The following is a 27,914-nucleotide window of genomic DNA, read 5'->3' as shown; positions in this document are numbered from 1 at the left end:
TTATCGGTGGTCTGCTCAGGCGTGACTGAAACAATGCGCATGCAGGGATTGATTCGCAATTACTGCAAGGTTCAACACCAAGCGGCGGTTTCGTGGGAGGTAATTGTGGATGACAGGTGTTTTGGGAGAACGTTTTTCGGGCCGCTTATCCGATGCTGACTGCGATCCTGGAATCACGTCTCCGTCGCCGCGGCTATTCTGAGTGACTTAAGCTGGCCATACATCTACAGATCGATTGTCTGATCTGCCTGGTTGGAACAAAATCCTGGTAATATCTGAGTGACAGGTTTTGGCAGTTTCCCGGAATTTTAGAAGCAAATGGTCAACTGTCATTTGCTCTCACCCATTTCCAGGATTCTGTTGCAAGCAGCCAGATCTGATAATTAATCTGTAGATGTATGGCCAGCTTTACTCAAGGAGTCAATGTTTTCCGGATCTGTGTCGATGTTGTGAAAGTGGAAGCAGTTGCAGGTATTTACGGGGGCCTTGGCGGAGTCTCTATACAAATCCCGGGAGCTGACGCATTCGCGTATTTTCGTACATCCTCTGAGTCATAAATCGCATCTGCAGCAACTATAAATCAGGCCTCTTTCATCCCTGGTTTTGTTCCACTCTCTAATGTCTGATCCTCACATTCTCTAATCCTCCGATGTTTCCGGTTTCCTCTCTGTATTGCAGGCTACGCCGGCTGTGTCATTACATCGTCACCATGCGATACTTTGAAATGTGCATCTTGCTGGTGATCGCTATGAGCAGTATAGCTCTTGCCGCAGAGGACCCTGTGTATCCCGAGGCCACCCGTAACAATGTGGGTGACACATTCATATCTCCCTCCTGTTCCTTTCTCCCACACACTCACCATACACACGGGACACCGTCTCCTCCGCATACTGCCCACTCATGCACCCTTATGTCACAATTGCCACGGTCCTCCTGCACATATGTACATACTGTGAATATAGCTTGCTTTAACTAGGAAGCCAGCGCATGGAAGAGTTAAATAGCACTGGAGGATGCGGTAGGACCCAGTGTGAGGTGTGCTGGGCTGACAAACTGTTAATCATAGCCTCCTGCAGCCTTGCTTACTTTGCAGTTCCTCTCTATACAGTGTGTGTGCTGGACAGCTCCCGCAGGGGGATGGGGGGAGGCGTATGGATGGAGGGAGGAGAGTGGATGCTGAGTGAAATAATGGGAACATTGGCCCCGGTGGGACTAAAGAAGCTGAGAGTAGGGTATATAAATAGCACTGCACAATGAATATAAATATATATATATATATATATATATATATACATACACACACACACACACACACACACAGCAGCCTGGCACTCGGTGAATGGTATCCAATCCAATGAGGACTGAACACAAATAAAACCAAAATATAATGTGTCCCTTTTATATGATATGTATTTATAGAGAGGGCCCTCACCAAAACGTATGCTGAATTCCAGATCCCTTGCAGGTTTATCCCTCCACTTGTGTTCTCATGTTCTCTCTCTCTCCCCAGGTCCTACGTTACTTTGACTATGTGTTCACTGGTGTCTTCACCTTTGAGATGGTTATAAAGGTAAGACTAAGGCAGGTTGCCGCATCCCAAAAGTCACATCTGCATATCACTACATGTGTACAAGTGAACAGCAATATTAAAGTGTGTGACTGGTCTGTCAGTGAATACATATTGGCAGGGATAATACAGACAGAATAGAAGTGGTATGCTAATATGTATAGCTGATAATGAGGATGTAAAAAGAAGGGGTCACATTTATGGCAACATATAGACAATACATGATTTAGTGGTTAGGGTGAAGATGGGAATTGGTAATTGCTGTATGACAATAGATCATATTGTGCTACTCGCTAAGCCCGCTCGAAGCAAGAGCTTTCAAACCTAGGCTTGTGATTGCCTCTGTGCTTCCGTATGTGTGAAAGACATGTAGTTTCACTCGCTGTCAGCAGATGACATTGTTTTGGTTGCACATGGACACAATATATATATATATATAAATAGTGATATAAAACAAATAGAGGCACTCCAGCGGTCTTGGTGAAAAATCCAAAGGTTTACTGTGAAACAGACGTTTCGGGGATATAAACACCCCTTCTTCAAGTGTACAATAACGGTTATTGTACACTTGAAGAAGGGGTGTTTATATCCCCGAAACGTAAACCTTTGGATTTTTCACCAAGACCGCTGGAGTGCCTCTATTTGTTTTATATCACTATTTATCTATCTGGACTGGAAGGCACCCGCGGCAGCTGCATACAGCATCTCGTGGAGTGCCAGGCTGAATACGCATCTATATATATATATATATAGACTTTGGCGGGTGTGGACGTAGCACTCCAGACACTTGAATTATCCAAAAAGGCTTTATTGAAGACAAGCTTGTCTTCAATAAAGCCTTTTTGGATTATTCAAGTGTCTGGAGTGCTACGTCCACACCCGCCAAAGTCTACATACTCCCTGACGAGGCACCCGACCAGTAACAGCAACAGGGCAGCCGTGCTCGGCCACACCAAACAAGTATATATATATATATATATATATATATATATACATACATACATACACTTAACATCGGCACTCACCTTTCCTAGTTTTGGGGTGCCCTATGGCTTGTGACCACATTGTTTAAACAGACATTGTAGGGGCTCTGCACACACTAAATTAACTGATAATAAATAGTGGAGATTTGGTTCATGAATTGATCAATGCATTTAAGCCTGCAGCCCCCTTCACGGGACCCCACTGTTTTGCAGGTCCTAACACTGTCGCTGAAAATGGCTACAATACACATAGCTATCACATCAATGTTTGATTCCAGGCATGCTATCTGGTCTGAAGCTCACAGCACACTTTGCCTTCATAGGTGAGCAGCTACCAACACACCTGTCAGTAATCATCTAGTAGTAGTGATAGCTATGTTTATTGTAGCCATTTTCAGCGATAGTGGTAGGACCTGCAGAACAGTGGGGTCCCTTGACGGGGGCTGCAGGCTTAAATGCATTGATCAATTCATGAACCAAATCTCCACTATTTATTATCAGTTAATTTAGTGTGTGCAGAGCCCCTACAATGTGTATATATATATATATATATATATATATATATATATATATATATATATAAAATAAACAAGGTTATATAGAATACTGTAGACCGTATTTAGGGTAAAGAAAAAAGAGATGGTTAGGATCATATAGAGAATAATGACAGGATTATATAGAGAATAGATGATGGTTAGGATTATAGAGAGAATAGATGATGGTTAGGATCATAGAGAGAATAGATGATGGTTAGGATCATATAGAGAATAGATGATGGTTAGGATCATATAGAGAATAGATGATGGTTAAGATCATAGAATAGATTATGGTTAGGATCATAGAGAATAGATGATGGTTAGGTTTATATAGAGAATAGATGATGGTTAGGATCATATAGAGAATAGATGATGGTAAGGATCATATAGAGAATATAGATGGTTAGGATCATAGAGAGAATAGAGAAGGTTAGGATCATATAGAGAATAGATGTTGGTTAGGATCATATAGAGAATAGATGATGGTTAGGATCATATAGAGAATATAGATGGTTAGGATCATATAGAGAATATATGATGGTTAGGATCATATAGAGAATAGATGATGGTTAGGATCATAGAGAGAATAGATGATGGTTAGGATCATATAGAGAATAGATGATGGTTAGGATCATATAGAGAATAGATGATGGTTAGGATCATATAGAGAATAGATGATGGTTAGGATCATAGAGAGAATAGATGATGGTTAGGATCATATAGAGAATAGATGTTGGTTAGGATCATATAGAGAATAGATGATGGTTAGGATCATATAGAGAATATAGATGGTTAGGATCATATAGAGAATATATGATGGTTAGGATCATAGAGAGAATAGATGATGGTTAGGATCATAGAGAGAATAGATGATGGTTAGGATCATATAGAGAATAGATGATGGTTAGGATCATAGAGAGAATAGATGATGGTTAGGATCATAGAGAGAATAGATTATGGTTAGGATCATAGAGAGAATAGATGATGGTTAGGATCATAGAGAGAATAGATGGCAGGATCATATAGAGAAGGTTAGGATCATATATAGAGAGTAGAGAAGGTTGTTTTCATATAGTGAATATATGATGGGTAGGATCATAGAGAGAATAGATGATGGGTAGGATCATAAAGAGAATAGATGATGGTTAGGATCATAGAATAGATTATGGTTAGGATTATATAGAGAATAGATGATGGTTAGGATCATATAGAGAATAGATGATGGTTAGGATCATAGAGAGAATAGATGATGGTTAGGATCATATAGAGAATAGATGATGGTTAGGATCATATAGATAATAGATGATGGTTAGGATCATAGAATAGATTACAGTTAGGATCATAGAGACAATATATGATGGTTAGGATCATAGAGAGAATAGATGATGGTTAGGATCATAGAGAGAATTGATGATGGTTAGGATCATATAGAGAATAGATGATGGTTAGGATCATATAGAGAATCGATGATGGTTAGGATCATAGAGAGAATAGATGATGGGTAGGATCATATAGAGAATAGATGGCAGGATCATATAGAGAAGGTTAGGATCATATATAGAGAATAGAGAAGGTTGTTTTCATATAGTGAATATATGATGGGTAGGATCATAGAGAGAATAGATGATGGGTAGGATCTTAAAGAGAATAGATTATGGTTAGGATCATATAGAGAATAGATGATGGTTAGGATCATAGAATAGATGATGGTTAGGATCATACAGAGAATAGATGATGGTTAGGATCAGAGAGAGAATAGATGATGGTTAGGATCAGAGAGAGAATAGATGATGGTTAGGATCATAGAGAGAATAGATTATGGTTAGGATCATAGAGAATAGATGATGGTTAGGATCATAGAGATAATAGATTATGGTTAGGATCATAGAGAATATATGATGGTTAGGTTCATATAGAGAATAGATGATGGTTAGGTTCATATAGAGAATAGATGATGGTTAGGATCATATAGAGAATAGATGATGGTTAGGATCATAGAGACAATATATGATGGTTAGGATCATAGCGAGAATAGATGATGGTTAGGATCATTGAGAGAATAGATGATGGTTAGGATCATAGAGAGAATAGATGATGGTTAGGATCAGAGAGAGACTAGATGATGGTTAGGATCATAGAGAGAATAGATGATGGTTAGGATCATAGAGAGAATAGATGATGGTTAGTACCATATTAGTACCATAGAGAGAATAGATGATGGTTAGGACCATAGAGAGAATAGATGATGGTTAGGATCAGAGAGAGAATAGATGATGGTTAGGATCAGAGAGAGAATAGATGATGGTTAGGATCAGAGAGAGAATAGATGATGGTTAGGATCATAGACAGAATAGATTATGGTTAGGTTCATATAGAGAATAGATGATGGTTAGGATCGTAGAGAGAATAGATGATGGTTAGGATCAGAGAGAGAATAGATGATGGTTAAGATCATATAGAGAATAGAGAAGGTTAGGATCATATAGATAATAGATGATGGTCAGGATCATATAGTGAATAGGTGATGGTTAGGATCATATAGAGATAAATGATGGTTAGGATCATAGAGAATAGATGATGGTTAGGATCATAGAGAATAGATGATGGTTAGGATCATAGAGAGAATAGATGATTGTTAGGATCATAGAGAGAATAGATGATGGTTAGGATCATATAGAGAATAGATGATGGTTAGGATCATATAGAGAATATAGAAGGTTAGGATCATATAGAGAATAGATGGTTAGGATCATATAGAGAATAGAGAAGGTTAGGATCATATAGAGAATAGATGATGGTTAGGATCATATAGAGAATAGATGATGGTTAGGATCATATAGAGAATAGATGATGGTTAGGATCATAGAGAGAATAGATGATGGTTAGGATCATAGAGAGAATAGATGGTTAGGATCATATAGAGAAAGTTAGGATCATATAGAGAATAGATGGTTAGGATCATAGAGAGAATAGATGATGGTAGGATCATAAAGAGAATAGATTATGGTTAGGAGCATCGAGATAATATATGATGGTTAGGATCATATAGAGAATAGAGTAGGTTGTTTTCATATAGAGAATATAGACGGTTAGGATCGTATAGAGAATAGATGATGGTTTGGATCATATAGCGAATATAGATGGTTAGGATCATATAGAAAATAGATGATGGGTAGGATCATAGAGAGAATAGATGATGGTTAGGATCATATAGAGAAGGTTGGGATCATATAGAGAATAGATGATGGTTAGGATCATATAGATAATAGGTGATGGTTAGGATCATATAGAGAATAAATGATGGTTAGGATCATATAGAGAATAGATGATGGTTAGGATCATAGAGAGAACCGATGATGGGTAGGATCATATAGAGAAGTTTAGGATCATATAGAGAATAGATGATGGTTAGGATCATATAGAGCAGGGGTGGCCGGACTTTTACAACCCGAGATCTACTTTTTGTACACTTACTTACCCGGGATCTACCGGCATCTACCCCAGTGTAATATATACCCTGTCCTTTACACATTATGCACCATGTAATGAGACAAACTTAACATTACAGTATGCCACACATGATGAGCTAAAATTCGCATTCTGACACAGGGAATGTGCCCGAAATTTACATACTGACACAGGGAATGTGCCCGAAATTCACATACTGACACAGGGAATGTGCCCGAAATTTACATACTGACACAGGGAATGTGCCCGAAATTTACATACTGACACAGGGAATGTGCCCGAAATTCACATACTGACACAGGGAATGTGCCCGAAATTCACATACTGACACAGGGAATGTGCATCAAATTCACATACTGACACAGGGAATGTGTCCCCGAAATTCACATACTAACACAGGGAATGTGCCCGAAATTCACATTCTGACACAGGGAATGAGCCAAAATTCACATACTGACACAGGGAATGAGCCTGAAATTCATATTCTGACACAGGGAATGTGCCCGAAATTCACATACTAACACAGGGAATGAGCCTGAAATTCATATTCTGACACAGGGAATGAGCCAAAATTCACATTCTGACACAGGGAATGAGCCAAAATTCACATTCTGACATAGGGAATGAGCCAAAATTCACATTCTGACACAGGGAATGTGTCCCCGAAATTCACATACTAACACAGGGAATGTGCCCCAAATTCACATACTGACACAGGGAATGTGTCCCCGAAATTCACATTCTGACACAGGGAATGAGCCTGAAATTCATATTCTGACACAGGGAATGTGCCCGAAATACACATTCTGACACAGGGAATGAGCCAAAATTCCCATTCTGACACAGCGAATGAGCCCGAAAATCACATTCTGACACCGGGAATGATCCGTAAACTTTTCATTGTGCCACACGGAATGTTTTAAAATTCACATTATGGCACATGGAATGACGCAAACTTATTTTATGCGGTGGGAGGGGGAGGGGCTCTGTTTACAAAAGTTCATCCCAGTTGCTGCTTGTGATGGAGTTGTGTGCCCCCTTTAAAAGACATTTAAAGAAAAAAAAAAAATATATATATATATATAATTTCTTTAAATGTTTTTTAAGGGGGGCACACAACTCCATCACAAGCAGCAACTGGGATGAACTTATATTTGTAAGCAGAGCCCCTCCCACCGCATTACATAACACTAAAAACAAAAACCTGTGGACAATTATGCCCTCACATGCAGGGCACTTAAGTAGAACTTACTGTGCTGCCTGCCGTTTGGGTGCAGCTTTCCTGCTGCCACTGTGCGCTGTGCTCCGAGTCCCGTCCCACTGCTGCTGAGCCTCCAGTCCCTCCAGTGCCTGCTGCTCTCCGAGTCCCGTCCTGCCACTGCTGAGCCTCCAGTGTCTGCACCACTGAGCGCTCCCAGCCTGGCCCCTGTCCCACGCGACGCTGAGCCTTCCAGTCGGCTCTCACTTGCAGCGCGCGGGTGACGTCACCCGCGCACGGCCTCCTTGGGAACGCTGAAGCCACTGATCTGTCGGAGGCTTCAGCAACTATGCGTGTGCAGGCAATGGAACTTGATCGCGATCTACCCGCGGGACCTCCGCGATCGACGGGTAGATCGCGATCGACCTTTTGGCCACCCCTGATATAGAGAATAGATGATGGTTAGGATCATATAGAGAATAGGTGATGGTTAGGATCATATAGAGAATAAATGATGGTTAGGATCATATAGAGAATAGATGATGGTTAGGATCATATAGAGAATAGATGATGGTTAGGATCATAGAGAGATCAGATGATGGTTAGGATCATAGAGAGAACAGAGGATGGGTAGGATCATAGAGAGAATAGATGATGGTTAGGGCATTGCGTAGAATAATATGGAGAATACTGTAGTTTGAGGTTACAGTAACGCAGGTATTAGTGGATGGATAGTGTATGGTTTGCCCAAGTTTTCCACTTTCCATCCACACACATTGTTAATTGGCTTTCTGACAAAGTTATCCCTTGTTATCCTTATGTGTATGCGTGTGCATGTGTGAGTGTATGTGTTTACATGATAGCTCCACAGAGCGGGTGACTGAGTGAGATTTTCTCTGTCCGCGGAAAGTTTCTGTCCAGCCTGGACTCGCCTTAGATAGAGAAGGCCAGTACCAGGAATACCCTGACACGCTTTCTCTTTGAGAAGCGCACTGTTCCCACAACTAAACTAATGGTTTGGGGGAAGCTAAGGGGTTAAAGGCGAATGACATATAGTATCATCAGTAAAGTCTGTGGGATGAAATGCCCCCTAGACAGCCCTTGGAGTGGTCATGGGTACACTGGGAAACTTTTCAGGTGCCTCTGTTGAAGGGATAAGTCATCACACAAGCAGACCTCTATTAGCTGGATCAGATGCCTTGGGAGCACTTTACTAACAATGTCTAATGAAAATGTGGCTATAGGCAATTGCTTTTATCACATCACTACCAGCCATCTGGCTGACCTAAAATAGATCTGGAGCATTCAACAAGTGTGCCTAATACAAGTAAATGATGGGTCTGCTGCCTGCAGGAATCACGTGCTTTCTATACTGCTACTTCAGGCCCACTGCATTTCCCCGCTCTTCATCTACTGATGTGACACTGTTACTGTGAGTGAGGAAATTCTGCTATGTTATTTCCCAACAATCTCAGGCTCTCTCTTCCTTTCCTAGATGGTAGACCTGGGCCTTCTCCTCCACCAGGGAGCCTACTTCCGAGACCTGTGGAACATTCTCGATTTCATCGTAGTTTGTGGCGCTCTTGTGGCCTTTGCTTTCTCGTAAGTAGCGCCCCCTCCCCCTTCACATGTATATCACATACCGGTCCTTTTACAGATGCTTATACCCTGGTAACTAACATGAAAAATGTTTTTACCATACATCTAGGTTAAAGGGGGAGACCCTATAGTGGGTTTTATCCACCTCCAGGAAACAATGATCTAAGTAAGAACTTGCAGGGGGGTGTTACGCTATCTGCCGGAGGAAACCCCCTGCTCGGTTCTAAAATCCAGCACCATGTATGGAGTTGTCTGACCATTTCATAGGTCTGGGAAATACTTGTTAACTGTGGAGAGGAGTTATGCATATATCTTGATAACTTCGTAGGAAAGAGTCAGATTTTTTAAAGGCTAGCGATTCGGATGTATGCCAGTCCCAGGTGTTGTTTGTACATAGGAACAAGTTTGAAAAAAGACGTTAGTCCATCAAGTTCAACCTATTTGACTTGTAACTACTGAGTTAAGGTGCCCACACACGGTACAACAGGGCAGTGCAGTGAGATGTGCGCTCCCTTGCACATCACATAGGTGCTGCCCGTACTTTTAGTACTAGACTGCATCGTATCTAGTACAAAAAGCATTGTACTGTAGCACATTGTAAGCTTTTTGTACTAGATACAATGCAATCCAGTACTAAAAGCACGGAGTTCATTGCACCGTGTATGGGCACCTTAAGTCATATTTATAGGATTCCCTTAGTCACTTAGTGGCCAAAAATGTATCCAGATTTGATTTAAATTCAGTAACAGTAGTTGCTGTAACCACCCGCACCGGCAATGAGTTCCAGAATGTTACTGCTCTAATGGTGAAGAATCCTCTTCTTAATTCAGTATGGAATTTATTTTCCTTGAGCCTCAGTACATGCCCGCGTGTCCTAAGTATAGGCCTGTTAGTGACCAATCATCTCCCAGTTCCATATGATTCCCAATCCTGTATTTGAACATACGAATCATATCACCTCTCAACCTCCGATTCTCCAGAGAAAACATTAAGCCTGGTTAACCTATCTTTGTATTCTAGTGATTCGAGACCTTTTACTAGCTTAGTCGCCCTTCTCTGTACCTGTTCCAATTCATTTATGTCTTTTTTTAAGGTGCGATGCCCAGAACTGAATGCAATTTACAGTACCAAGTGTGGTCTCACCAATGCCTTGTAAAGAGTTATACCCCTTTCAGACACACTGCACGATTTTAGACCCGGTTCAAACCCGGGGATTTAAAAATCCCGGGTCCATTGCAGGTGCGCAGGACCCGGGATTTTAGAGGACTAAAATCCCGGGTAGAGCCTTTCAGACATACCCTAGTCCCGGGATTGTGCACGTGCATGTGAAAAATCCCGGGATTTTGACGTATGTCTGAAAGGGGTATTACTATCACATTAGCATCCCTTGAATCTTTTCCCCTTTTAATGCATGCCAGTATCCGGTTTGCTTTTGCTGCTGCACCTGAGCAGTGTGCACTATTACCCAATTTTTTATCTGATGACCCCCAAGTCCTCTTTACAGCAGAATTCCCTATAATATCTCCATTTAGACCAGGGGTGGCCAAACCGGTCCTCGAGATCTACCAACGTTTTCCAGGTTACCTAGCTGGTGCACAGCTGTAGTCATTACCAACTGTCACATTTTAAAACATGCTGCATTCACTCCTACTATAGAGCCACAGGTTACCTGGAAAACATGCACCGTTGGTAGATCTTGAGGACCGGTTTGGCCACCCCTAATTTAGACTATAGTTAGCTTGTTCATTTTTGTTCCCATAATGAATTACTTTACATATTTCGACAATAAACTGCATTTTCCACCTTTCCAACCACCTTTCCAGTTTAATTTAGTCACTTTGTAGTGTATCCACATCATCTCCTGAGTTGGTTTCCTTACTCAATTTTGTGTCGTCCACAAATTGTCAGAACCTGAGTGTTTTGTGAACCCGGACGCTGGTCAGGATTCAGAGGCTCTGGATCAGCTGGAGATCAGAAAGTAGCTGGGCGAATATCGGTTCTTCTCATATGCAAGACTGCAGTGAGTTTGAAAGAAGATGATAACTGTATACTGGAAAGATTTACCAGGGGTACTGGACCGGACCTTGAAAGAAGATAAAGAATGGATGCTGGAAGGATTCACCAGGAGTACTGGACCGGATCTCAAAAGAAGATAAAGACTGGGTGCCGAAAGGATTCACCAGGAGTACTGGACTGGATCTTTAAAGAAGATAAAGACTGGATGCTGGAAGGATTCACCAGGAGTACTGGACCGGATCTTGAAAGAAGATAAAGACTGGATGCCGGAAGGATTCACCAGGTGTACTGGACTGGATCTAAAAAGAAGATAAAGACTGGGTGCCGAAAGGATTCACCAGGAGTACTGGGCTGGATCTTTAAAGAGGATAAAGACTGGATGCTGGAAGGATTCACCAGGAGTACTGGACCGGATCTAAAAAGAAGATAAAGACTGGGTGCCGAAAGGATTCACCAGGAGCACTGGACCGGATCTTGAAAGAAGATAAAGACTGGATGCCGGAAGGATTCACCAGGTGTACTGGACTGGATCTTGAAAGAAGGTAAAGACTGGATGCCGGAAGGATTCACCAGGAGTACTGGACTGGATCTTGAAAGAAGGTAAAGACTGGATGCCGGAAGGATTCACCAGGAGTACTGGACCGGATCTCAAAAGAAGATAAAGACTGGGTGCCAGAAGGATTCACCAGGAGCAGGTAGTCGTGGTTGATAGATTAAGAGATGAAGCATAGGTGCTGTCAGCTAGAGGTGCAGTGGTGCTGACAGCCGGAGGTGCACAGGTGTTGGAAGCTTGAGGTGCACAGGTGCTGGCAGCTGGAAGTGCACAGGTGCTGGCAGCTGGAGGTGCACAGGTGCTGGTAGCTGGAGGTGCACAGGTGCTGGTAGCTGGAGATGCACAGGTGTTGGTAGCTGGAGATGCACAGGTGCTGGTAGCTGGAGGTGCACAGGTGCTGGTAGCTGGAGGTGCACAGGTGCTGGTAGCTGGAGGTGCACAGGTGCTGGTAGCTGGAGGTGCACAGGTGCTGGTAGCTGGAGGTGCACAGGTGCTGGTAGCTGGAGGTGCTCAGGTGCTGGCAGCTGGAGGTGCACAGGCGTTGGTAGCTGGAGGTGCACAGGCGTTGTTAGCTGGAGGTGCACAGGCGCTGGCAGCTGGAGATGCACAGGTGATGGTAGCTGGAGGTGCACAGGTGCTGGTAGCCAGAGATGCACAGGTGCTTGCAGCTTGAGATGCAAAGGTGCTGGCAGCCGGAGATGCAAAGGTGCTGGTAGCTGGAGGTGCAGTTAGTCGGAGGTACACAGGCGTCGGTAGCTGTAGGTGCACAGGTGTTGGAAGCTGGAAGAACACAGGTGCTGGCCGTTGGAGATGCACAGGTGCTGGTAGCTGTAGGTGCACATGTGTTGGCAGCATGATTCATTTGACAAGCAAAGGGTTTAGGAGCAAAGAATGCTGAACTTCCCTTGGGAATAACAAGCGAAGCACTGGCGCCTGTTTGCTGCAGATTTGAGACTTTTATCCATCCTGGATACTCTTGATTGGCTATTGATCCAGAGACTGATGTCCTATTGGTGGACTCCGGAAAGATGGCGGCTTTCTGGGGACAATGTAGATTCCCCTGACCTGCCTTAGCCTCAGTACATGCTGGAGACCCACTACCAGGAAGCTGGGGACACCACAGAGCCGTCCCCACTGTCGCCCCCACCTGACCAGCAGCAGTGTGGCAGCAGCCAAGCCCCACTGCACCCCGCAGATGAATGACCACCGCACAGACCGGACACCGTTGTACACAGAGGTGGTGGCAGCGTGGATCCCCGGACGGCCCCCACGCCCTGATGGCAGCAGCAATCCAGACCAGACTCTGCCGCCACTACAGACATAAGGGGGTTATTCTAGTTCATTCTTTCTGACAAAATCCTTCTTAGATGGACAAAACCATGTGCACTGCGGGTGGGGCAGATGTAACTTGTGCAGAGAGAATTAGATTTGGGTGGGGTTTTTCTTCAGTGAGATCTATATTGCAGTGTAAAATCATGCAGTCAGTATTTTCCCTGCACAGAAACAAAAAAACTCACCCAAATCTAATTCGCTCTGCACATGTTAGATCTGCCCCACCTGCAGTGCACATGGCTTTGTCCATCTAAGAAGGATTTTGTCAGAAAGAATGAACTAGAATAAACCCCATAGTCAGGCCAGGACACAAATATTGCAATGTTACTCACTATGGGCATAGGCGTGCGCAGCACATTTTATTAGGGGGTGCACCATCAAAGAGGTGTGCATAGCTCCACCTATTGGGCGTGTCTAACACCGCCAATTAGGCAGGTCTACCATCATCGATTGGCACTCGCTACAATATATCTACAATATATCTCAGCCACACCATAATCTGCCTATTTCAGTTTTAATCTTCTAATTACTCTGTGTAACAGTACATGCAAATACAGTCACAAACATATATGGATGAGGCAGGTATGTAGTGATATGACAATGGTCTGGTACAATTAATAATGCAAACACACATTATTGATTGATAGGTGCTTCTTTTAATGGAATACAGTTATAAAAAGCAAAAGTCTTTTGCTGGTATTGCTAGCGGCAGAGGTGTTCATAAGGGTGGGCACAGCATTAGGGGGTGCCTGTGCACCCCTAACACTCAATGTGCGCCCACCTATGACTATGGGGGTTATTCTAGTCCATTCTTTCTGACAAAATCCTTCTTAGATGGACAAAACCATGTGCACTGCAGGTGGGGCAGATGTTACTTGTGCAGAGAGAATTAGATTTGGGTGGGGTTTTTCTTCAAAGTGAGATCTATATTGCAGTGTAAAATCATGCAGTCAGTATTTTCCCTGCACAGAAACAAAAAAACTCACCCAAATCTAATTCTCTCTGCACATGTTACATCTGCCCCCCTGCAGTGCACATGGTTTTGTCCATCTAAGAAGGATTTTGTCAGAAAGAGCGAACTAGAATAAGGGCCTATGTCACTTCCTATATAATTAATGAATATATTAAACAAGGTGGGTCCAACCTTGCGGGACTCCACTTTGGACCTTACCCCAGCTGGAATGTATGCCATTTATCACCATTCTCTGTCCCTAAATGTGCAACCAGTTTTTAATCCAATCACACATTTTATCTCCTAACCCTAACTTACCTAGTTTTATTGGTACTTATGTAGTACCAGGGCGCCCACTAAGCAATTTGCAATTTCTTAGTGGGCTATTCTGCGTAAGGAAATCGATCTTCCTAAGTAATTTATTCACTGCTCTCTCGCCCCGGGCTTATCGCATTGTATCGCATTGTATCGCATATTGCACCTGACGCAAAATCGCATGCGATTTTATAGGGTGCGATGCCATTAACTTTACTACACTGCAATGACATGCAATGTAATTTTAATGCACCCCCCCACAATCCACGCCACCCCGAAGCGTGGCGAGTGGCGGCGGAACGTGTCCTCCAGAGCTTTTCATACCCCCACTATCCACGTCAGCGTGGAGTTGTTTTTATATAGTGTGTCGAGCGCAGCGAGCCACCGAGCCCGAAGCGTGGCCAGCGGACGCTGATTACTTTGCATGTTTTCCACGTCCCCTCGCGGGGCTCGCTATGCTCGCAACGCTTCGGGCTTGGTGGCTCGCTGCGCTTGTCAAACTATATAAAATCAACTCCACGCCGACGTGGAGTTGATTTTTGTGTCGCTGCGCTTGCCACGCTTCGGGGTGGCGTGGATAGTGAGGGTGTTTTAGGAACAGATTCTACTCTCCCTCTATGGGATTCATGGAATCCCAAGAGCCTGTAAGTTGGGATCCTGGTTGTCGGCAGTTTAACAGGGCGTGAAATCGCACGCATCGCACTGCAAGAAAACATACCATGCAATGCGATGCGATTTCACTATGCCCATGTACGTATGCTAATTGGGCGCCCTGCTAATACACAAGTACCGTTTTATTAAAAACCTTTTATGAGACACCGTGTCAGTATTGATAAGTGATGTAGATATCTGAGCAACAGAAGGAGGGGGCACATTCAAATCAGCTCTGATTCACTCCTTTCCCTCTCTATCCCCTGGAAAATAACCAGAGGATGGGAAGGATCCTCTGCAAACAATATACTCTGATTACAGTTAAATGGCTAAATGATTGAATCAAAGCACATCCGCCAGAGCACTGAGTATCTCCCTAATTATTCCATGCCTTACTCATGTAAGATGCAAATCTGCATCTTCAATAAATAATGCAGGCAAAAGACAATGGGTATTACCATCCAGTTTTCCTCTCATACGGAACATTTTTGTATGCAACTAGATTATTATGAGTAAAGTGTAATCTCGGGGACAACATATAATAGTGCTCTGAGAAGACAAATGTTTAAGGACCAGGCAACGTATACTGTATATTATAAACATGCTTCAAATGCAATATAAATAACAATACAGTATGCATTTATGAATGTTGTTTTTAATAAAGCTGTGTTTGACACCACAGTATTCCCGCAACAGAAGCCTGATATCACTACTAGCTTGTGCTGCTGGAGAACTTGCTCCTTCTACTAGCTTTCAGGGGCCTGTTCATTATTTTAATTATTGGGAGCCAGAACTGAAGTATCTAAGTTGCTGCAAATGCAGGAGCGATTCAGAATTGTTCCATTATAAAGATCAGCTGTCCCAGCCAGTCCTTTCCTTGCTTGGGTTTATGCCTGTGCAACTTCTGGCAGAAGGGGTTGGGCAGTGGCGGAGGGATCCGAATGGATCCATGTTCCCTTCCGGAACTCCTTTGTATAGGGAAGGAGGAGGATGCAGATGAAACGGTTCCTGCAGTCAAATATTGTCAATTTTGTATTTTTGGAGCAGCGTATGGGGACCAGATTGGGAGTATAAGGTTAAGTAGGAGATATCTGTGAAATCTCCTGCATTACATTTATAATGAATAGCACTGACATTTAATTTATACATGTAGGTATAAATTATGAGTTAATACATTCCTCAGTCTGTGACCTCCTGCTGCCTCTATCCCCCTCCTCAGGTCAATGCTCTGTGCTGTTGTAGACCCTGCTCCTTCTACAATATAACTCTCAGTATGTGGCTTCCTGCTGCCCCTATTTCCTTCCTTATATTCCTACTCTGTGCTGTCGGGGACCCTGCTCCTTCTACTATATGACTCTTTGTGGCTTCCTGCTGCCTCGCTTCCCCACCTCATATGACCACACAGTTAGGAACTCTGCTCCTTCTACTGTATAACTCAGTCTGTGGCTTCCTGCTGCCTCCATTCTGAGGCAGATGTATTAAGCCTGGTGAAGAGATAAAGTGGCGATAGAGTAGAGATAAAGTAGCAGGTAAAGTAGAAAGCACCATCCAGCTATGTTTTAAAACTTACTGATTGGTTGGTGCATTATCACCTTCTACTTTTTCTCCAATTTATGTCCACACTAGGCTTAACATCTACCCCATTGTCACACACAGTCCTGTCCTTATTATCATAATTACAGGAGTGAACAGGTCGCACCTGCCATAAGTGTAGCACCCCCAACATTGTAATGATCTCTTTGGCCACAAGTTTCCCATCCGTGCCTACTTCAAAACTGAGAACATCCAGGATGAGCAGTAGTTGAAGATGGAACACATTAAAGCGACAACCGTTCTGAACACTGAAAAACATGGCAGTCTGAATTTACTCAAGACCACCCATACTGGACATATGCAATGTCTCCAACAATGGACACACACAGTACGCTATCAACACTGGACACACTCTATGCCCCCCGCACATTGAGCCTGATCAGAGTCACACTTTTATGACTCTTATGCTAACCATTGGGTCAGGCCCATTGCCAAGTGCAATATTTCCCACACTGGACACATACAATGCCTCTCACAATGGGTAATGCCCCCACACTGAAAATGCTATACATTGTGGCCATGCATATCTACTACACATGTCAGGTGTATTAAATTAAACACATCACGCCATGTAAATGAGCCACCTGCACTCATGCATATATGTAGCACTGGACAAAAAGCCCACATTTGTATGTAAAAGCCGTGTGCACCATTATTGATTACTTTATTTGCAGCTCATGGAGAATCCACACAACATATATTTACTTGATCTTGACCCCCAAACTTGCCCACGAACCACACTTGTTTTTGTGTTCCAGTTTGTTACTGTCCCGATCTGCACCACAATAACGTCCCCGTTAATCACTGCTAAAGTTCTACACCCAACCTTTAACAAATTCTACCCAGTCCTTTCAATTGTGAAAGTTTTATAGGTCGGATTTTACGTAATCTATAGACCATTGAATGAAACCAACATACAGCCAAAGATTCCCAGACCTCAGCACGGCTGCCCATATACACCATGCAGGCTAATGACACCAGTCCGGAACCTGTTTAGCACTAGGGACCTTATTCAGGTGCTTTCGTTCGGACCCCTTGGTTCGCAAGGGTTCGATGGTGTGCGTCTGCACGTGTACAGACGCATTTCTGCACATGTGCAGATGCAAGATGCTTGCGGCCACGACAAACAGATTGTTCGCCGGGTACACACACCCAACATTGCAGGCGATAGGCCAGGGTACTCGTCTATGGGAACGCACAGCTTTCAAAGGCATTACCATGAAAATGCTGTGAGTTCCCATGGAAATCGCCGGGTGACGTGGGTCCCGGGGCGGTCAGTTGTCCATCTGGTTCCTCCCAAATGTGCACGCATATATAAGTGACATCATTAAGCCCCGCCCCCATGAATGAAAGTGACCAAGTTTGCCGATCTCCGCTGAGGGGGCGGGGCTAAATAATACGATTATGCCACTTAGCCCCACCCCCTCCCCTGAGATCGGAAGATAAGGTTATTTAAACGCCGCGGTCAGGGGCGAGGGGAAGCCACAACCATGGGGGGAGCGGGGGTCCCCCAGAATCCGGGAGGGTGACCCGATTTTCGGGACCCTCCCGGCCATTCCGGGAGGGTAGGCAACCCTGACATAATGATAAAAACTCTGGGGAAACAGGATATTAAAGTTTCCCCAGGGGGAACAGCGCTATACTGTGCAGGAAGGTGGCATGATGAAAACCATTGTCACCGCTTAGTGTTGGATATTCTGCATCTGCACTCAACTCCCAAACCATTTGGTGATGATGGGCTTCCTGATGTGTCCTTTTAGGCCTCCTGGCGGTAGTGAGGGCAATGCTGAAACAAAGCGACTTGTGTCTTCCTGTTATGGCGTATTATTGCAGACGTGAAGATAACAATGTGTGTACTAAAGTAGATGTTTAATGACTGCATGCCAAACGCTTTATGGTTTTACCACCTGCCCCTTGTGGCTGGGGTTTGGATCAAGGGTTTTCAGGTGACAGTGACATGATGCTATACGTTTGCGCTTCCCGGATCTGCGGTTAGGTTTTAAAGAGGCTTATGGCTGGTACATAAATGGAGATGCCCGTTTTCGAGAATAAATCATACAAGCAGCCTCACAGGTTATACATCCGAAGGTTTACATACCTGTCAGTGCTCATTTATGTGCTCTGAGATCTTGTCAAATGTTTCACAGTTGTTTGTGGTGTTCTGTAGTTTTTGTTTTTTTTGTCTCTTTGTTTGTATGATTAATTCCATCTCTTCCCACACCGGCTGCCTCCTCCAGGAGCAACCAGCGGTAATGTCCATTTGTCCTTTCTCCGTCTCTCTCTCTCTTCTGTCTTCCTCACCACTTTCCGTAAACCGTTAAGCTGTAGAGTAACACAGTTATAAAACAAGACTGTGCATATATCAACATCAAAATGAGAGGGCCCTGCTTGCGGTCTATAGGGAAATAGGTGCTCGAAGCATGAGTTATGCATGCACTTCATTCTTGGGGGATACACCCGCACTAGCTGTGCCGCTGCCGTTGGGCTTGGCGCACACGACTCCCTACCTGAGCATTTCCTTCCAGCTGTAGGGCGAGACAGAGAGGACACTGTTATGGGTCTGCACCGTGCAACATTCCCTTGGCAGTAACACACAACAGTTTCTCAGGGATATCAGGCAGGGAATGAGAGTGCTGGAAGTGTAAGGTAAGGGGTAATGGGAAGGTTGCCGCTGTGGATTAGGGTAGTTGGGGAATTCTGTTGTGTGCTCAGTAATGGAAATGGAAGTCTGGAGGGACAGCGTGTGATATCGGAACAGCTGGTTAATGCTCCGGAGGTTTTGTGACATGAAAATAAAGTAGGGACCGAAGATCTGCAGCTTTTCTAATAGTCTCTTTTTTTCTTTTTCTCATCTCTTGTTCCTCCTCTATCTAAATTTCTCATCTTACTGATCTGTTTCTATTATGATACACTCTCTCTGCCCTCTTCTCTCTACCCTCTCTTCCCTTTATGCTGTCTTTTCTCTCTTCCCTTTCTACTCTTTCCTCTCTGCCTTCTCATTCCTCGATTCTATCTGCCCTCTATTTCCTCTCTGCCTTCTCTTCCCTCTGCTCTCTTTTTCCTCTCTGCCTTCTCTTGCCTTCGATCTCTCTGTCCTTTCTTCCCTCTGCTCTCTCTCCTCTCTCTCTGCTCTCTTGTGCTCTTATAACATCTGACTTACGTTGCATGGCATGGGGATTGTCCACACTTATCTTTCTCTATCTTTCCTCTTTAACTATTTTGTATTCTTCTATAACTCTTATTTCTTTGTGAGCTCTTCTTCACTCGCTTATCTACCTAACATCCTCCTCCTGACTACTTCTGCCTCTTCGTCTCTCTTCTCCTCTCTTTTTCTATTCCTCTCGGCATTACAACAGAGGTGGGAGTAAAGGAAAGGACATCAGCACTATCAAATCCCTCCGTGTCCTCCGTGTCCTGCGGCCCCTGAAAACTATCAAGCGACTGCCCAAGCTAAAGGTCGGTGCCATGTGTGGGCTCTCCATGATGAAATTAGAGAAAAGTATAGAAACAATATTCTGTGGCCATTGCCCATAAGGCAGATGCTGTCCTGACATGATTATGCCTCTTTCTCCTACATTTCAGGCTGTATTTGACTGCGTGGTGAACTCTCTGAAGAACGTCCTGAACATTCTCATCGTGTACATGCTGTTTATGTTTATATTCGCTGTGGTGGCCGTCCAGCTTTTCAAGGGGAAGTTTTTCTACTGCACAGATGAATCAAAAGAATTTCAGAGGGATTGCAGGCAAGTGGCCACTTTACTGAAACGTGTTTTATTCTAAGGGTTCTGGAGGACCTTCCTAGCAATCAAACCTGCTCCATCCCTGGTAAATGCAGAGTATGTGTCTGGTTTAGAGGTGGCCGGAGGTTAGATTCTGTTGCAGATGGGCGTTGTTTAGTGATCTGAGCATGCCTTGGCCCCGTCCTGTGCAAGTGCCGTGTTGGTCTTGCGATGGCGGTCACAGTTTGGTTCTACAGGCAGCTTGATTGACAGGTAGCAGACATTTTGGGGGAGCTGATCATCAGTATTGTAGATGTCATGATGCCACCATTTAAGGGACATATCGAAGCCAGAAACTGCGTCTTCAGGAGTAGATTTTCTGGCCCTCTGCAGCTTAGTTATGATGGACATTCTGAGCAACCTCTGATGTCCTGGATGATGTTCCAGATGTTTCTCGGATGCAGAAAATTGGAGAAGCCAGCAGTGGGCGTCTCATTACAAAAGATGCCACATTTAGCTACAAGGTAACTACTCAGATCTGCTGCGACCGGGGACTCAGCAGTGACCCCCATCTGCATCCAAATCTGAATCAGGCCTTGAGTCCTGTACTGGGTCTCACTTTGGATGCTATAGCTTTGTTGGGTAGCTAGTTTAATCCTAGTCTATTATTTTTAGCAAATGCATTTGTCTGGGGATTTTACAAATCAGCGCATGGAAATGAATGTGGTGTAGGATATATAATTACAAAGCAGGACAAAGCGCACTGGTAGTTTTTCCGCTGTCAGAACCTGAGTGCGCTGATCGTGATAATATGAAAACATTGAGGTAAATTGCCTCCAGTTTAGGTGCAGTTCTGACGCTTTCTTTCCAGATCTCATTAAATATTGTGATGTCATAGAGTTTATTACACTTAGATAAAGCCACAGGTGGGGAAGGCAGACTGTAGCGTCTACTGTATATTCCATCTTCTCTCCCTTCCTCTGCCCATCTAGGGGGGAGTACCTGGTGTATGAGAAGAATGAAGTGAAGGCACAGAAGCGAGAGTGGAAAAAGTGGCCGTTCCACTATGACAACGTGCTGTGGGCCCTGCTCACGCTCTTCACTGTGTCTACAGGCGAGGGTTGGCCAGAGTAAGTAACACAAACCTCCTCTGCCTGTCACTCTTCCATCTGGATATACCAATACTGCTCACCACACTCTAACTGCCAAACATTTCCATTCTTCCCTGTGTTTTCGCAGTGTTCTCAGACACTCTGTGGATGCCACCTATGAAGACCAAGGTCCCAGGCCTGGATTCCGTATGGAGATGTCCATCTTTTATGTCGTTTATTTTGTGGTTTTCCCTTTTTTCTTTGTCAACATTTTTGTAGCCTTGATTATCATCACTTTCCAGGAGCAAGGGGACAAAATGATGGAGGAGTACAGCTTGGAAAAGAATGAGGTGAAGAACTAAGTTACAGTGGTGGGCTCACTCAGGAGCTGAGCCATTGTAAATGTTAGGTTCTAATGTTATATAGGGGCAGATGTATTAAGCTTTAACAAGAGATAAATACAAGGGTGATAAAGAGAGATAAATGTCCAGCCAATCAGCTCCTTGCTGACTTTTTTCAAACACAGTCTGTAACATAGCAGTTAGGACGTGATTGGCTGGACGTTTATCTCTCCTTATCACCCTTGCATTTATCTCTTGTAAAGGCTTAATACATCTGCCCCATAGCTACATATTGGATTACGCCTTATGCATTATAAGTTTGTCAAACTCCAATTCCCTATTGATGCCGTTTATTTTATCATAACATTTTGTAATTGAGACAATACATAGATTGCTAGAATAATCAAGCTAAGGACTCAAGTACCATGGTTTCTGCCATGGTATGGTTCTGCTACCATTATTATTATTACTACTATTATTATAATGTTTCTTTTTCTTCCTTCTCTTCTCCACCCCTTATTTCACCCCTTTTATCTCTCTATGCCGATTCTTTCTTACTCCACTCCCTCTTCTCTATATCCCCACCCTCCTGTCATATTACAGAGAGCCTGTATTGATTTTGCTATAAGTGCCAAGCCCCTTACACGCCACATGCCACAAAACAAGCAAAGCTTTCAGTATCGAATGTGGCAGTTCGTGGTCTCTCCCCCTTTTGAATACACAATTATGGCGCTCATCGCCCTGAACACCATTGTACTAATGATGAAGGTAAGAGATTTTTACCGGAGGATAGATGCTTATGGAGGGGTCAGATATTGTAGTCTAAAAAAGAGGTGACCTTGCTGCTTGCTGAGCAGAGGCTGGTGGCAACTGCATGTGCCACAAGTTGGGGAGCAGACTTGCCAGCTTTGTATATAGTTGAGGTATAAGGAGGGCTTGGGGAGGACGCAAGATATAAATATACTGACTCCCAATTATCTCCTGTAGTTCCATGGACACTCCAATACATATGAGCAAGTGCTGAAAGCATTTAACATCGGCTTCACGTCTCTCTTCTCGCTGGAGTGTCTGCTGAAGATCATGGCTTTCGGGGCACTGGTGAGTCCCTCATCTAACCGCACTTGTTCCAAAGTGGGCACGTGCCGTAGTTTGTATCTGGCACCTACAGCAAATGCTTGTTATTCTTTGTGGGAAATACAAAAAAATGGTACACGATGGGTGGTTATTCTGGTCCATTGGTTCGGACCCCTTAGTTCGCAAATTGGTCCAATGGTGTACATGCATTTCTGCGCATGTGCAGACGCAGGGTGCGTGAGGCCATGGCCAACATTGCGCGGGGGGGCGTGTGGCGGCTGCGGATAGTCGCGCCCATTTTTTAAATTCAAAAATGGTCTGCATTGGACGTTGAAAGATGTTAATGTTCTTATTTTAAAGTGTCTCACCACTGGATCTGCTACTAGCACTAGGGATGTTGAGCCTGACTAGACGTCGGACCTGAAAGGGTTTATATATATATAATTTCTAGAACTTGGCCAACTGTCCCCGAAGCTGTGAACTGTACAGAGCGTCAGACTTGCAGTTGGTGATATATATATAACATTGTGTCTGATTTATGCTTTCTGTATTTTACGTATACAAATTATTAGGACCAGAACGTGTATTTGTATATGATAGGTACTAATTCCAGTGGTACAGCCAGAGGTTTGGGTCTCACGTCATAGTTTTTTGTTTTGCATTGCAGAATTATTTCCGCGACGCTTGGAATGTCTTCGATTTTGTGACCGTCCTCGGCAGCATCACAGATATCGCCGTCACAGAGTTCTTGGTAAGCCCAGATGAGTGGGACAGATGAGTTTGATGTTCTGGCCGGGCATCTGTGGGGATGGAAGCAGAGCCTCACAGTGTACCTGTGTGTGCTCTCTAGTGCGTACATGGGAGTGTGTGCTGCTGCTGCTGCATTGGTCCGCTTAGAATTAAGTTGGTGACAGCCTATTTGACTGTACACAGGAATGTACTACGTGGAATAAGCGCCAGGGGTGTGCACTGCTGCTGTTGGTCTCAGGTGCATTATATTTGTCAAGTCCCAAAGGGAAATACATTTCTCTGCTTGCATTGTGGACAGTAACTTCAATACTTCTATGTTTAGGATTGTGTGTCACACATACACGCTCTGCACATTAACTTACTTAACCTTTTAAGAATGAGCATCTTGTTGCCCGTAGCAACCAATCAGATTCTTTCTATCATTCCTCTATTGTATCCTAGTAAATAATAGACTGAATCTGATTGGTTCCTATGGGCAACATCACCTCTTTTCATTTTTGGAAGCTTTAGTAAATGTACCCCTTTAGGAGTATATTTTTTCTAGAATGGAGATGTTGCCCCTAGAAACCAATAATATCAACTAATCAATATATATTTCTCATTTATCTAGAAGATAACAGTTACAGGGGGTTATTCAATTCCCGCTGAAATTTTCCAAAACGTGGACGAGATTCGCCTTTTTCAGTTTTCAATCACGGCCCTTTTTCCACCCTTTTTTTTGTACATTTTCGGTTATGCCTTTTTTTTTATGTGGGGGGGGGGGGGGTGGAATGGGCGAATACGACCGCAAAAATGGGCGAAATTGCTATGGGTTCGCCAAAACCATGTGAATTTGGTGCAATTTCGCCAATGCACACGTTTTTCGCCAATGCTGGATTTTTTGGCCCAGGTGAAAAATAAGTACTGGGATTGAATAGGTGAATCGAATTCGGCCAAAACAAATGGGCAAAAAGAAAACTGACGTTTTTTTGCCTGCTGATAATTCAGACAGGGATTGAATACCCCCCATAATCTGATTGTTTGCTTTGGGCAATATCTCCACTTCTAAAAACCCACACTTTAGTAAATATACTGTACCCCTTACATTTTGTTGTCATATCAAGTTTCCAAGGCTGCTTGTCAAATATATGCGTTATCGGTAATTCCGTACTGTATTCTGCTTCTAGGATATCCAATACACACGTTAACGTTTTGATTTAAAATGTTCTCACTGTATCACCTTTCCAGATACAGCCCCACCCACTTCATTAGCTAGGCACTGGGCGGAGCACTGACCTGGTTATCGAGGTTTTTTCGATGCTACGGAGCGGTTATGAGGGATAGTGTTAATAAGTTGTGTAATAAAGTGAACATTTCTCGTTACCTCCAAATAGTGCAGCTAGTGGATGGTATACGATTGATATGATATCCAACTTGACATTCCTGGTTTCCCAATTGCAGAATATTGATAAACCATACACACATGCGTAACATTTTCTGGTTTTACAGTAATGCAGAGTATGTTGCTGTTACACGTGTATAATACATATGATGTCATACAGATCTCTGGATTACAGGGTGATTGAAATATTATCACCGATAGTATGGCTAAAGTAGAAAGGTCCCTCAGCTTTTTTTTTGTTGGATCTATAGCAAGTGTTTTTTTTTCTGGAATATCTGTGGAAGTGATCTGCTGCTTAAATCTCAGTACAGTAATCAATTCAGAAATCTTCTGAAATCTATCTAGAAATAATTTGCTATCTGCTTGTGAGTAATTCAGTGCTCTCCTGGAATCCGTATGAGTAATGCAATGCTCTCTCGGAATCTGTGCATGTAACGCAGTGCTCTCCTGGAATCTGTGTAAGTAATGCAGTGCTCTCCAGGAATCTTTGGGCTCTAATTCAGCATGGATCGCTAATCAGTGTGCAAATCTAGTGGTTATCGAATGACTGCGTATGTGTACCGTTCGACGTGAATTAGCCAATGACAATGCATATGGCTCGTAAACGCAATCACCTCGCAATTTGACAGGAAGCTGGATGTGCCCAGGCGGTTTTGAGGAGGGTCTCTGATGTCAGGGATGGCCACTTCCAGCTTGTCTCAGTCACGATTAGTGGAAGCCTCAGATTTGCACAAACTGCAAAGTCTCTTTGATTTTTGGGGATTTGTATATGAATCTGCGATTGGCTAGCGATCCGTTCACAAATTCTCCCAGTGCAATTTTCTTCCTGTCTGGGTGGCGGGCTACTGCTGCTGCTGGAAGTCAACTCAGATTAGCAATCCATGCTGAATTAGGCCCTGAGTGAGTAATGCAGTGCTCTCCTGGAACATGTGTAAATCATGTAGTGCTCTGCTAGAATCTGTGAGCCTAATGCAGTGCTTTGTTGGACTCTGTATGAGCAATGCAGCACTCTAAAATAATCTGTGTCTGTAATGCAGTGCTTTCCCGGAATCTTTTTTTGCGTAATGCAATGCTTTCCCAGAGTTTGCGTGAGTTATGCAGTACTGTCTCGGAAATTTGGGAGATGAATAAAGTGCTCTCCTTAAATCTGTATGAGTAATTCTGCGCCCCCTCAGAATCTGTGTGGGTAATGCAGTGCTCTCTTGGAATCTGTGTGAGTACTATAGTGCTCTGATAGAATTTGTGTGAATAATGCAGTGATCTGCCGGAATCTGTGTGGGTAATGCAGTGCTCTGCCGGAATCTGTGTGAGTAATGCAGTGCTCTGCCAGAATCTGTGTGAGTAATGCAGTGATCTGCTGGAAACTGTGTGAGTAATGCAGTGCTCTGCCGGAATCTGTGTGAGTAATGCAGTGCTCTTCTGAGATCTGTGTGAGTAATGCAGTGCTCTGCCAGAATCTGTGTGAGTAATGCAGTGATCTGCTGGAAACTGTGTGAGTAATGCAGTGCTCTGCCGGAATCTGTGTGAGTAATGCAGTGCTCTGCCGGAATCCGTTTGAGTAATGCAGTGCTCTGCCGGAATCTGTGTGAGTAATGCAGTGCTCTTCCGGAATCTGTGTGAGTAATGCAGTGCTCTGCCGGTATCTGTGTGAGTAATGCAGTGCTCTTCCAGAAACTGTGTGAGTAATGCAGTGCTCTGCCGGACACTGTGTGAGTAATGCAGTGCTCTGCCGGAATCCGTGTGAGTAATGCAGTGCTCTGCCGGAATCCGTGTGAGTAATGCAGTGCTCTGCCGGAATCCGAGTGAGTAAATGCAGTGCAGTTTTAGAATCTGTGTGAATAAAGTGTTGTGTACCAATATGGGTTAATCATACAATGCTCTCTCCTCGGATATGTAGTAATTATGTAGAGTACTGCTGGAGTTCGTAATTTAGTAATACAGTGTGTTGCGGGAATTAATATGCAGATTGCAGTGCTGTACAAGAAGCTATGTAGAATAATATAGCATGTGCAGTGTGTGATGCTCTCCTGTAACCTGTGCAGTATAACGGTGTGTGCTCTCCATAAGATTATGCAGTGCTCTGTGCGACTGGTCCGGTACTCTGAGTGGGTGCTGCAGTGCTCAGTGGGGCTCCCACACTCCTATAATGATCAGTGTATCTCTGTCTTGTCTTTTTCATGTCTCTCTCTATCCCTCTGATATTTTGGCCCCGGCAAAAAATAACTCATCCAATCAAAATGCACTATGAATCTCATGTGTCCATCCATGAAACTGGTCTGTGTCTTCATGCCAACTACACCCCCACCTCCCCCCCACCCCCATACCTATTAACCCTCACCCCAAATCCCACGCACAAAAATCCTGCCGCAATCTCCTCCATCTACAACTGCATCGCAGAACCCGGTTGGTTTGTAATTTATGACCTAATGCATAAAAATTACCTGCTGCATGTCAGAGGTTGTGCACTCACACTCGCCCTGTCCCCCTACTCCTGACTTGTCTATCTAAGTCTTGTTATGTTTTCTTAGAAGTTTTGCGTGTTTCCTTTATCCTGATTCCTAATGCCGGGAATGAATCCCCCTTTTATTCTACTATTCCTTTCAGAACAACAATGGGCATCCCTGCCTGTAGTACCGAACACCTAGCTAGAGCTCAGGAGCCTGGCAACTATTTGTCCTTAGATAGCATATAGTAGAAGTATATATATATATAAATATATATTTATATCTTTATTGGTTCCGCATAATGAGCCTCTCAGAGTTTCCTGTACGCTCCCAGACATCCTAAAATCTTCA

The 27,914-nt window shown here is 43.7% G+C and overlaps 1 protein-coding gene across 15 annotated transcripts in view; it reads left to right on the top strand.

The window, feature by feature from the left end:
- Positions 1-27,914, top strand: part of CACNA1A (calcium voltage-gated channel subunit alpha1 A) — a 243,911-nt gene that overhangs the window by 144,798 nt on the left and 71,199 nt on the right. For all 15 annotated transcript variants that reach the window (XR_014473620.1, XR_014473621.1, XM_083185296.1 and 12 more), the window contains 10 exons: positions 679-808; positions 1,511-1,570; positions 9,248-9,354; positions 20,120-20,219; positions 20,346-20,506; positions 21,475-21,612; positions 21,722-21,923; positions 22,518-22,682; positions 22,902-23,012; positions 23,656-23,739. Coding sequence is in view for 13 of the 15 variants with exons in the window: in XM_083185296.1 (XP_083041422.1) it covers positions 679-808; positions 1,511-1,570; positions 9,248-9,354; positions 20,120-20,219; positions 20,346-20,506; positions 21,475-21,612; positions 21,722-21,923; positions 22,518-22,682; positions 22,902-23,012; positions 23,656-23,739 (1,258 nt within the window). In the remaining 2 variants the exon portion in view is untranslated. The remainder of the gene's footprint in view (positions 1-678; positions 809-1,510; positions 1,571-9,247; positions 9,355-20,119; positions 20,220-20,345; positions 20,507-21,474; positions 21,613-21,721; positions 21,924-22,517; positions 22,683-22,901; positions 23,013-23,655; positions 23,740-27,914) is intronic.

The sequence above is a fragment of the Crinia signifera genome, chromosome 4 (assembly GCF_055691185.1).
Source record: "Crinia signifera chromosome 4, ASM5569118v1, whole genome shotgun sequence".
Taxonomy (NCBI): Eukaryota; Metazoa; Chordata; class Amphibia; order Anura; family Myobatrachidae; genus Crinia; species Crinia signifera.
Note: the sequence above shows the minus strand (reverse complement) of the source record. Positions and strands in the feature narration are given on the sequence as shown.